General features: G+C 40.0%; 1 protein-coding gene across 1 annotated transcript in view; it reads right to left on the bottom strand.

Moving 5' to 3' along the window:
* The window catches only part of LOC124038591 (kinesin-like protein KIF19), a 142,255-nt gene that overhangs the window by 62,638 nt on the left and 67,489 nt on the right, over window positions 1–12,128 (bottom strand). Inside the window, exons 5-6 of the mRNA XM_046354642.1 lie at window positions 7,544–7,669; window positions 3,335–3,529 (exon numbers count right to left, since the gene is read on the bottom strand). Coding sequence (XP_046210598.1) covers window positions 3,335–3,529; window positions 7,544–7,669 — 321 coding nt within the window. The remainder of the gene's footprint in view (window positions 1–3,334; window positions 3,530–7,543; window positions 7,670–12,128) is intronic.

Genomic DNA, 12,128 nt, shown 5'->3' on the forward strand with positions numbered 1-12,128 from the left:
TCCTGTTACACTGGCAATACTAAAGTGTTTATAAGAACATCCAATAGTCAAAGGAATATGAAATACAAATGGTATAGAGAGAAATAGTCCTAGAAATACTATATTAACTACAACCTAAAACCTCTTACCTTGGAATATTGAAGTCTCATGTTAAAAGGAACCACCAACTTTCATATGTTCTCATGTTCTGAGCAAGGAACTTAAACGTTAGCATTTTTACATGGCATATATTGCACTTTTACTTTATTCTCCAACACTTTGTTTTTTTTCTCCAACAAAATTGAACATGTTTCATTATTTTTTTCAAGGCTAAATACAGTGCCTTGCGAAAGTATTCTGCCCCCTTGAACTCTGCAACCTTTTGCCACATTTCAGGCTTCAAACATAAAGATATAAAACTGTATTTTTTTGTGACGAATCAACAACAAGTGGGACACAATCATGAAGTGGAACGACATTTATTGGATATTTCAGACTTTTTTAACAAATCATAAACTGAAAAATTGGGCGTGCAAAATTATTCAGCCACTTTACTTTCAGTGCAGCAAACTCTCTCCAGAAGTTCAGTGAGGATCTCTGAATGATCCAATGTTGACCTATAAATGACTAATGATGATAAATACAATCCACCTGTGTGTAATCAAGTCTCCGTATAAATGCACCTGCACTGTGATAGTCTCAGTGGTCCGTTAAAAGCGCAGAGAGCATCATGAAGAACAAGGAACACACCAGGCAGGTCCGAGATACTGTTGTGAAGAAGTTTAAAGCCAGATTTGGATACAAAAAGATTTCCCAAGCTTTAAACATCCCAAGGAGCACTGTGCAATCTATAATATTAAAAGGGAAGGAGTATCAGACCACTGCAAATCTACCAAGACATGGGCGTCCCTCTAAACTTTCAGCTCATACAAGGAGAAGACTGATCAGAGATGCAGACAAGAGGCCCATGATCACTCTGGATAAACTGCAGAGATCTACAGCTGAGGTTGGAGACTCTGTCCATAGGACAACAATCAGCCATATATTGCACAAATCTGGCCTTTATGGAAGAGTGCAAGAAGAAAGCCATTTCTCAAAGATATCCATAAAAAGTGTCGTTTAAAGTTTGCCACAAGCCACCTGGGAGACACACTAAACATGTGAAAGAAGGTGCTCTGGTCAGATGAAACCAAAATTGAACTTTTTGGCAACAATGCAAAACGTTATGTTTGGCGTAAAAGCAACACAGCTCATCACCCTGAACACAGCATCCCCACTGTCAAACATGGTGGTGGCAGCATCATGGTTTGGGCCTGCTTTTCTTCAGCAGGGACAGGGAAGATGGTTAAAATTGATGGAGCCAAATACAGGACCATTCTGGAAGAAAACCTGATGGAGTCTGCAAAAGACCTGAGACTGGGACGGAGATTTGTCTTCCAACAAGACAATGATCCAAAACATAAAGCAAAATCTACATTGGAATGGTTCAAAGATAAACATATCCAGGTGTTAGAATGGCCAAGTCAAAGTCCAGACCTGAATCCAATCGAGAATCTGTGGAAAGAACTGAAAACTGCTGTTCACAAATGCTCTCCATCCAACCTCACTGAGCTCGAGCTGTTTTGAAAAGATTTCAGTCTCTCGATGTGCAAAACTGATAGAGACATACCCCAAGCGACTTACAGCTGTAATCGCAGCAAAAGGTGGCGCTACAAAGTATTCACTTAACCTCTTGCTCCTACCTGACACGCAGGCGTCCCATCTAGACATCTGGAAATGCAAATGCGCTACGCTATATGCTAATAGTACTAGTTAAAACTCAAACATTCATTAAAATACACATGCAGGGTATTGAATTAAAGCTACACTCGTTGTGAATCCAGGCAACAAGTCAGATTTTTAAAATGCTTTTCGGCGAAAGCATGAGAAGCTATTATCTGATAGCATGTAACACCCCAAAAGACCCGCAGGGGACGTAAACAAAATAATTAGCATAGTCGTCGCTACACAAACCGCACAAATAAAATATAAAACATTCATTACCTTTGACCATCTTCTTTGTTGGCACTCCTAGATGCCAACAGCGAGTTGCAGTAATCCAGACGGGAGATGACAAGTGCCTGGATTAGGACCTGCGCCGCTTCCTGTGTGAGGCAGGGTCGTACTCTGTGGATGTTGTAGAGCATGAACCTACAGGAACGGGCCACCGCCTTGATGTTAGTTGAGAACGACAGGGTGTTGTCCAGGATCACGCCAAGGTTCTTAACGCTCTTAGCGTTTTATAAACGTCTGAGTGTTTTCTATCCACACATACTACATATAAATCATATGCATATACTATATTCCTGGCACGAGCAGCAGAGCGCTGAAATGTTGCGCGATTTTTAACAGAATGTTTGAAAAAGTAGGGGGTAGGAGTAACAAGTTAAGGGGGCTGAATAATTTTGCACGCCCAATTTTTCAGTTTTTGATTTGTTAAAAAAGTTTGAAATATCCAATAAACGTCGTTCCACTTCATGATTGTGTCCCACTTGTTGTTGATTCTTCACAAAAAAATACAGTTTTATATCTTTATGTTTGAAGCCTGAAATGTGGCAAAAGGTCGCAAAGTTCAAGGGAGCCGAATACTTTCGCAAGGCACTGTAGATTTTTATTGATGTATTATATTAAGTAAAAATAAGTGTTCATCCACTATTGGATAATACGATACCAATAGTCGGTATCGGTGTTGAAAAATCATAATCGGTCGACCTCTAGTTGTCATGTGTTGCTGCCTTGCTATGTTGTTGTCTTAGGTCTCTCTTTATGTAGTGTTGTGTTGTCTCTCTTGTTGTGTTGTGTCCTGTATTTATATTGTTTATATTTATTAATTTTATTATCCCAGGCCCCTGTCCCCGCAGAAGGCCTTTTGTCTTTTGATAGGCCGTCATTGTAAATAAGAATTTGCTCTTAACTGACTTGCCAAGTTAAATAAAATCAATGATATCATCCATTTTGTCTTAAAGAAGACGCTGGTAGACGGTCAACTATAGGGACATTAACCCCTTCTTTCCCTTAATGGTCTTCAGTGTAAATCCATTGTTCTTACACTGTGAAGGGCCTTTATTAAAGTGTCCTATAAACCCTATTCCCTACATAGTACACTACGTCTGATCAGGGACCTATGGGTTTTAGGACAAATATAGGGCTTAGAGCTCCCCCCCCCAAACGCACACACACACACTGGAATTTGGAAGGAGACTGTGATGTTATGTTATGGACACAAGTAACAGACCATAACAAGTGAAAAAACACACACACACGCCCATACACCATACTCATACACACACCCCTACACACACATAGTGATCCGCACCTGTGAGGCTCGTTCTGAGCCGGCAAGGTCGATCATGAAGAGGCGTGCGAAGCGGACTTCCTGTAGAAGGTCTCGACAGCGGCTCGTCTGCCTGACCGACACCTGCAGCACGGCATGGGACCGGGACGAAGTCTGGTTGGCTGCCGTGGGCTCCTGGGTACGCTGCTTATTACCCTTCATCAGCAGATCCATGATCTGGCAGGAACACAGTCATAAAGCTCTATGTAGCTCTATGTATCTCTAATATGAAGTGCTTGTAGATATGTTATGTAGGCTTCATAATATACAATATACATATTTAGATAACAATGTATAGTTTGTATTTACAGTATCAGTCAAAAGTTTGGACACACCTACTTATTCAAAGCTGATGACAGCTTTGCACACTCTTGGCATTCTCTCAACCAGCTTCATGAGGTAGTCACCTGGAATGCATTTCAATGAACGAGTGTGCATTGTTAAAAATTCATTCTTGGGGGCCAAAAAAGTATTTAGTCAGCCACTAATTGTGCAAGTTCTCCCACTTAAAAGATGAGAGAGGCCTGTAATTTTCATCATAGGTACACTTCAACTATGACAGACAAAATGACAACAACAAAAAATCCAGAAATTACATTGTAGGATTTTTTAAAATTTATTTGCAAATTATGGTGGAAAATAAGTATTTGGTCAATAACAAAAGTTTATCTCAAAACAGTTTCTGTAAGTCTTCACAAGGTTTTCACACACTGTTGCTGGTATTTTGGCCCATTCCTCCATGCAGATTCCCTCTAGAGCAGTGCTGTTTTGGGGCTGTTGCTGGCAAACACAGACTTTCAACTCCCTCCAAAGATTTTCTATGGGGTTGAGATCTGGAGACTGGATAGGCCACTCCAAGTCCTTGAAATGCTTCTTACGAAGCCACTCCTTCGCTGCCCGGGCGGTGTGTTTGGGATCATTTTCATGCTGAAAGACCCAGGCACGTTTCATCTTCAATGCCCTTGCTGATGGAAGGTGGTTTTCACTCAAAATCTCACGATACATGGCCCCATTCATTCTTTCCTTTACACGGATCAGTCGTCCTGGTCCCGTTGCAGAAAAACAGCCCCAAAGCATGATGTTTCCACCCACATGCTTCATAGTAGGTATGGTGTTCTTTGGATGCAACTCAGCATTCTTTGTCGTCCAAACACAACGAGTTGAGTTTTTACCAAAAAGTTATATTTTGGTTTCATCTGACATTCTCCCAATCTTCTTCTGGATCATACAAATGCTCTCTAGCAAACTTCAGACGGGCATGGACATGTACTGGCTTAAGCAGGATTTGAGTCCCTGGCGGCGTAGTGTGTTACTGATGGTAGGCTTTGTTACTTTGTTCCCAGCTCTCTGCAGGTCATTCACTAGGTCCCCCCGTGTGGTTCTGGAATTTTTGCTCACCGAACGTTCTTGTGATCATTTTGACCACACGGGGTGAGATCATGGGTGGAGCCCCAGATCGAGGGAGATTATCAGTGGTCTTGTACGTCTTCCATTTCCTAATAATTGCTCCCACAGTTGATTTATTCAAACCAAGCTGCTTACCTAATGCAGATTCAGTCTTCCCAGCCTGGTGCAGGTCTACAATTTTGTTTCTGGTGTCCTTTGACAGCTCTTTGGTCTTGGCCATAGTGGAGTTTGGAGTGTGACTGCTTGAGGTTGTGGACAGGTGTCTTTTATACTGATAACAAGTTCAAACAGGTGCCATTAATACAGGTAACGAGCGGAGGACAGAGGAGCCTCTTAAAGAAGAAGTTCTGGTTCAATTGTGCGTCGCCCCACGGACCTCCCGGTTGCGGCCGTTTACGACAGAGCCTGGGCGCGAACCCATAGCCTCTGGTGGCACAGCTGGCACTGCAGTACAGCGCCCTAAACCACTGCGCCACCCGGGAGGCCTAAAAGTTCATTCTTAATGTCCATCGGGTGTGTTATGACAAAGTAGGGTTGGAATACAGAAGATAGCCCTATTTGGTAAAAGACCAAGTCTATAATATGGCAAGAACAGCTCGAATAAGCAAAGAGAAATGACAGTCCATCATAACTTTAAGACATGAAGGTCAGTCAATCCGGAACATTTGAAGAACTTTGAACGTTTCCTCAAGTACAGTCGCAAAAACCATCAAGGGCTATGATGAAACTGGCTCTCATGAGGACCACCACAGGAAAGGAAGACCCAGAGTAACCCCTGCTGCAGAGGATAAGTTAATTAGAGTTAACTGCACCTCAGATTGGAGCCCAAATAAAATGCTTTACAGAGTTCAAGTAACAGTTCAACTGTTCAGATGAGGCTGCATGAATCAGGTCTTCATGGTCAAATTACTACAAAAAACCACTACTAAAGGAGACCAATAAGAAGAAGAGACTTGCTTGGGCCAAGAAACACAAGCAATTGGACATTAGACCGGTGGAAATCTGGCCTTTGGTCTGATGAGTCCAAATTTGAGATTTTTGTTTCCAACTGCCGTGCCTTTGTGAGATGTAGAGTGGCTGAATGGATGCTCTCCACATGTGTGGGCCCCACCATGAAGCATGGAGGAGGAGGTGTGATTGTGCTTTGCTTGTGGCACTGTCTGTGATTTATTTAGAATTCAAGGCACAGTTAGCAAGCATGGCTACCACAGCATTCTGCAGCAATAAGTCATCCCATCTGGTTTACGCTTAGTGGGACTATCATTTGTTTTTAAACAAGACAATGACCCAGCACACCTCCAGGCTATGTAAGGGCTATTTGACCAATAAGGAGTGATGGAGTGCTGCATCAGATGACCTGGTCCTCCACAATCACCCGACCTCAACCATATTGAGATGGTTTGAGTTTGACGGCAGTGTGAAGGAAAAGCAGCCAACAAGTGCTCAGCTTATCTTTTTATTTATTTATTTTTCACCTTTATTTAACCAGGTAGGCTAGTTGAGAACAAGTTCTCATTTGCAACTGCGACCTGGCCAAGATAAAGCAAAGCAGTGTGACACAAACAACAACAAAGAGTTACACATGGAGTAAACAAAACATAGTCATTAAGACAGTAGAACAAAAGAAAACAACAAGTCTATATACAGTGTGTGCAAATGATGTAAGATAAGGGAGTTAATGCAATAAATAGGCCATGGTGGCGAAGTAATTACAATATAGCAATTAAACACTGGAATGGTAGATGTGCAGAAGATGAATGTGTAAGTAGAGATACTGGGGTGCAAAGGAGCAAGATAAAAAAAATACAGTATGGGGATGAGGTACAGTAGGTAGATAGATGGGCTGTTTACAGATGGGCTATGTACAGGTGCAGTGATCTGTGAGTTGCTCTGACAGCTGGTGCTTAAAGCTAGTGAGGGAGATATGAGTCTCCAGCTTCAGAGAGTTTTGCATTTGTTCCAGTCATTGGCAGCAGAGAACTGGAAGGAAAGACAACCAAAGGAGGAATTGGCTTTGGAGGTGACCAGTGAGATATACCTGCTGGAGCACGTGCTACAAGTGGGTGCTGCTATGGTGACCAGTGAGCTGAGATAAGGTGGGGCTTTACCTAGCAGAGACTTGTAGATAACCTGTAGCCAGTTAGTGTGGCGATGAGTATGAAGTGAGGGCCAACCAACGAGAGCGTACAGGTCGCAATGGTGGGTAGTGTATGGGGCTTTGGTGACAAAACGGATGGCACTGTGGTAGACTGCATCCAGTTTGTTGAGTAGAGTGTTGGAGGCTATTTTATAGATGACATCACCGAAGTCGAGAATCGGTAGGATGGTCAGGTTTACGAGGGTATGTTTGGCAGCATGAGTGAAGGATGCTTTGTTGCGATATATGTGGGAACTCGTTCAAGGCTATTGGAAAAGCATTCCTAATGAAACTGGTTGAGAGAAAGGGTGGCTACTTTGAAGAATCTAAAATCTAAAATATATTTTGATATGTTTAACACTTTTAGGTTACTACATGATTCGGTTACCATATGTGATTTTGATGTGTTCACTATTATTAAAAAATGTAGAAAATAGTAAAAATAAAGAAAAAACGTTGAATGAGTAGGTCTTTCCAAACATTTGACTGGTACTGAATGTGTTTTATGTAAAGTGTGTGATCAAATCAAATATTATATGTCACATGCGCTGAATACAATAGTTGTAGACTTTATCGTGAAATGCTTGCTTACAAGCTCTTTGATCTTGTAAAGCATAGAGTTAGCGTGGCCAGACGTGACCTCTCACCTCTCGGGCGTTGATAGTGCAGACCTCTGTGATGCCAGCCACCTGGATCTCTCCTTTAGAATCCTCTCTCAGGTCCAGGAATCCAGAGGATGGGTTGAGAAGGTCCCGGATCATCTCGTTGTAGATCTGGAAACAGGGAATGGGTCATTAGCTTCCAAATCACATCTCAGAAGCTCAACATCCAAGGAATTCTTATATTCAAGGAATGATTCTACTCTTAAGAATGTAAATGACATTGTATAATATCTTGTAGAATAGCTTGTAGAATATATTGTAGAAGAGCTTGTAGAATAATAGTGTGCAGAATAATAGCTTGTAGGAGAATAGCTTGTCAAAAAACAGCTTGTTCAAAAATAGACTGCAGAATAGCTTCTAGAAAAATAGCTTGTGGAAAAATAGCTTGTAGTAGAATAGCTTGTAATAGAATAGCTTGTAGAAGAATAGCTTGCAGAATAGCTTGAAGATGAATAGCTTTTAGAATAGCTTGTTGTAGAAAAGATTGTAGAAAATAGCTTGTGGAATAGCTTGTTGAATAGCTTGAGTAGAATAGCTAGTAGTAGAATAGCTCATAGAATAGCTTGCTGTAGAATAGCTTGAGTAGAATAGCTTGGGGAATAATAGATTGTAGAATATATTGTAGAATATCTTGTAGCAGAATAGCTAGTAGTAGAATAGCTTGAAGAATAATAGCTTGCAGAACAGCTTGTAGTTGAACAGCTTGTAGTAGAATAGCTTGTAGAATAACTTGTAGTAGAATACATTGTGAAAGAATAGCTTGTAGGAAAATAGCTTGTAGAAAAGCTTGTAGAACAGCTTGTAGGATAAAAGCTTGTAGAATAATAGCTTGAGAATAGCTTGCAGAATAGCTTGAATAATAACTTGTAGTTGAATAGCTTGTTGAATAATTTGTAGTAGAATAGTTTGAAGTAGAATAGCCGATAGAATAGCTCATAGAATAGCTTGTTGTAGAATAGCTTGTAGTAGAATAGCTTGTAGAATAATAGCCTGTAGTAGAATAGCTTGTAGAATAGCTTGCTGTAGAATAGCTTGAGTAGAATAGCTTGGGGAATAATAGATTGTAGAATATATTGTAGAATATCTTGTAGCAGAATAGCTAGTAGTAGAATAGCTTGAAGAATAATAGCTTGCAGAACAGCTTGTAGTTGAACAGCTTGTAGTAGAATAGCTTGTAGAATAACTTGTAGTAGAATACATTGTGAAAGAATAGCTTGTAGGAAAATAGCTTGTAGAAAAGCTTGTAGAACAGCTTGTAGGATAAAAGCTTGTAGAATAATAGCTTGAGAATAGCTTGCAGAATAGATTGTAGAATAGCTTGTAGAACAATAGCTTGTAGGATAATACGTTGTAGAAAAATAATTGGAAAATAGCTTGCAGAATAGCTTGAAGAATAGCTTGTAGGATAACAGCTTGTGGTAGAATAACAGCTTGTAGAATAGCTTGTAGAATAATAGCATGTAGTAGAATAGCTTGTAGAATAGCATGCAGTAAAATAGCTTGTATTAGAATAGCATGTAGAATAACTTGTAGTAGAATAGATTGTAGAATAACTTGTAGTAAAATAGCTTGTATTAGAATAGCTTGTAGAATAACTTGTAGTAGAATAGCTTGTAGAATAACTTGTAGTAGAATAGCTTGAAGAATAACTTGTAGAATAGTTGCTAATAGTTTGTAGAATAAAATCTTGTAGAATAGGCTGTAGAATAACTATTAGAATAATAGCTTGTAGAATAGCTTGTAGAAAAGAGTGTAGAAGAATAGCTTGTAGAATAGCTTGTAGAAAAGAGTGTAGAAGAATAGCTTGTAGAATAATGGCTTGTAGAAGAGCCTGTAGAAAAACTTGTAGAATAATAGCTTGTAGAATAGCTAGTAGAAGAAAAGCTTGAAAAATAAGATGTGTAGAATAATAGCTTGCTGAAAAGCATATAGAATAGCTTGTAATATAATAGCTTGTAGAATAATAGCTTGTGGAAGAATAGCTTGTCGTAGAATAGCTTGTAGAATAGCTTGTCATAGAATAGCTTGTAGAATGATTTGTAGACAAATAGCTTGTAGTGGAATAGCTTGTAGTAGAATAGCTTGCAGAATAGCTTGTAGTGGAATAGCTTGTAGTAGAACAGCTTGTAGTAGAATAGCTTGCAGAATAGCTTGTAGAATAGCTTGTCGTAGAATAGCTTGCAGTAGAATAGCTTGTAGAATAGCTTGTAGAATAGCTTGTAGAATAACTTGTAGAATAATCGGTTGTCGAATAGCTTATAGAATAACTATTAGAAGAATAGCTTGTAGAAAAGAGTGTAGAAGAATAGCTTGTAGAATAACTATTAGAAGAATAGCTTGTAGAAAAGAGTGTAGAAGAATAGCTTGTAGAATAGCTTGTAGAAGAATAGCTTGTAGAATAACTATTAGAAGAATAGCTTGTAGAAAAGAGTGTAGAAGAATAGCTTATAGAATAACTATTAGAAGAATAGCTTGTAGAATAACTATTAGAAGAATAGCTTGTAGAAAAGAGTGTAGAAGAATAGCTTGTAGAATAGCTTGTAGAAGAATAGCTTGTAGAATAACTATTAGAAGAATAGCTTGTAGAAAAGAGTGTAGAAGAATAGTTTATAGAATAACTATTGGAAGAATAGCTTGTAGAAAAGAGTGTAGAAGAATAGCTTATAGAATAACTATTAGAAGAATAGCTTATAGAATAACTATTAGAAGAATAGCTTGTAGAAAAGAGTGTAGAATAATAGCTTATAGAATAACTATTAGAAGAATAGCTTGTAGAAAAGAGTGTAGAAGAATAGCTTGTAGAATAACTATTAGAAGAATAGCTTGTAGAAAAGAGTGTAGAAGAATAGCTTGTAGAATAGCTTGTAGAAGAATAGCTTGTAGAATAACTATTAGAAGAATAGCTTGTAGAAAAGAGTGTAGAAGAATAGCTTATAGAATAACTATTAGAAGAATAGCTTGTAGAATAACTATTAGAAGAATAGCTTGTAGAAAAGAGTGTAGAAGAATAGCTTGTAGAATAGCTTGTAGAAGAATAGCTTGTAGAATAACTATTAGAAGAATAGCTTGTAGAAAAGAGTGTAGAAGAATAGCTTATAGAATAACTATTGGAAGAATAGCTTGTAGAAAAGAGTGTAGAAGAATAGCTTATAGAATAACTATTAGAAGAATAGCTTATAGAATAACTATTAGAAGAATAGCTTGTAGAAAAGAGTGTAGAAGAATAGCTTATAGAATAACTATTAGAAGAATAGCTTGTAGAAAAGAGTGTAGAAGAATAGCTTATAGAATAACTATTAGAAGAATAGCTTGTAGAAAAGAGTGTAGAAGAATAACTTATAGAATAGCTTGGAGAGTTTGCTTGTAGAATAATAGCTTATAGAATAACTTGTAATAGAACAGGTTCTAGAATAATAGCTTGTAGTAGAACAGCTTGTAGAATAATAGCTTGTAAAATAGATTGCAGAATAATAGCTTGTAGAATAGCTTGTAGTTTAATAGCGTGAAGAAGAATAGCTTGTAGAATACCTCCCCGTTTGCACTCACTTCCGTCATCATGAAGTGCTTTGAGAGACTAGTCAGGGACCATATCACCTCAACCCTACCTGACACCCTAGACCCACTCCAAATTGCTTACCGCCCAAATAGGTCCACAGACGATGCAATCTCAACCACACTGCACACTGCCCTAACCCATCTGGACAAGAGGAATACCTATGTGAGAATGCTGTTCATTGACTACAGGTTGGCATTTAACACCATAGTACCCTCCAAGCTCGGCATCAAGCTCGAGACCCTGGGTCTCGACCCCGCCCTGTGCAACTGGGTACTGGATTTCCTGACGGGCCGCCCCCAGGTGGTGAGGGGAGGCAACAACATATCCACCCCGCTGATCCTCAACACTGGGGCCCCACAAGGGTGCATTCTGAGCCCTCTCCTGTACTCCCTGTTCACCCACGACTGCGTGGCCACACACGCCTCCAACTCAATCATCAAGTTTGAGGACGACACAACAGTGGTAGGCTTGATTACCAACAACGACGAGACGGCCTACAGGGAGGAGGTGAGGGCCCTCGGAGTGTGGTGTCAGGAAAATAACCTCACACTCAACGTCAACAAAACTAAGGAGATGATTGTGGACTTCAGGAAACAGCAGAGGGAACATCCCCCTATCCACATCGATGGAACAGTAGTGGAGAGGGTAGCAAGTTTTAAGTTCTTCGGCATACACATCACAGACAAACTGAATTGGTCCACCCACACAGACAGCATCGTGAAGAAGGCGCAGCACCGCCTCTTCAACCTCAGGAGGCTGAAGAAATTCGGCTTGTCACCAAAAGCACTCACAAACTTCTACAGATGCACAATCGAGAGCATCCTGGTGGGCTGTATCACCGCCTGGTACGGCAACTGCTCCGCCCACAACCGTAAGGCTCTCCAGAGGGTAGTGAGGTCTGCACAACGCATCACCGGGGGCAAACTACCTGCCCTCCAGAACACCTACACCACCCGATGTTACAGGAAGGCCATAAAGATCATCAAGGACAACAACCACCCTAGCCACTGCCTG

This window comes from Oncorhynchus gorbuscha, linkage group LG06 (genome assembly GCF_021184085.1).
Source record: "Oncorhynchus gorbuscha isolate QuinsamMale2020 ecotype Even-year linkage group LG06, OgorEven_v1.0, whole genome shotgun sequence".
In the NCBI taxonomy this organism is placed as follows: Eukaryota; Metazoa; Chordata; class Actinopteri; order Salmoniformes; family Salmonidae; genus Oncorhynchus; species Oncorhynchus gorbuscha.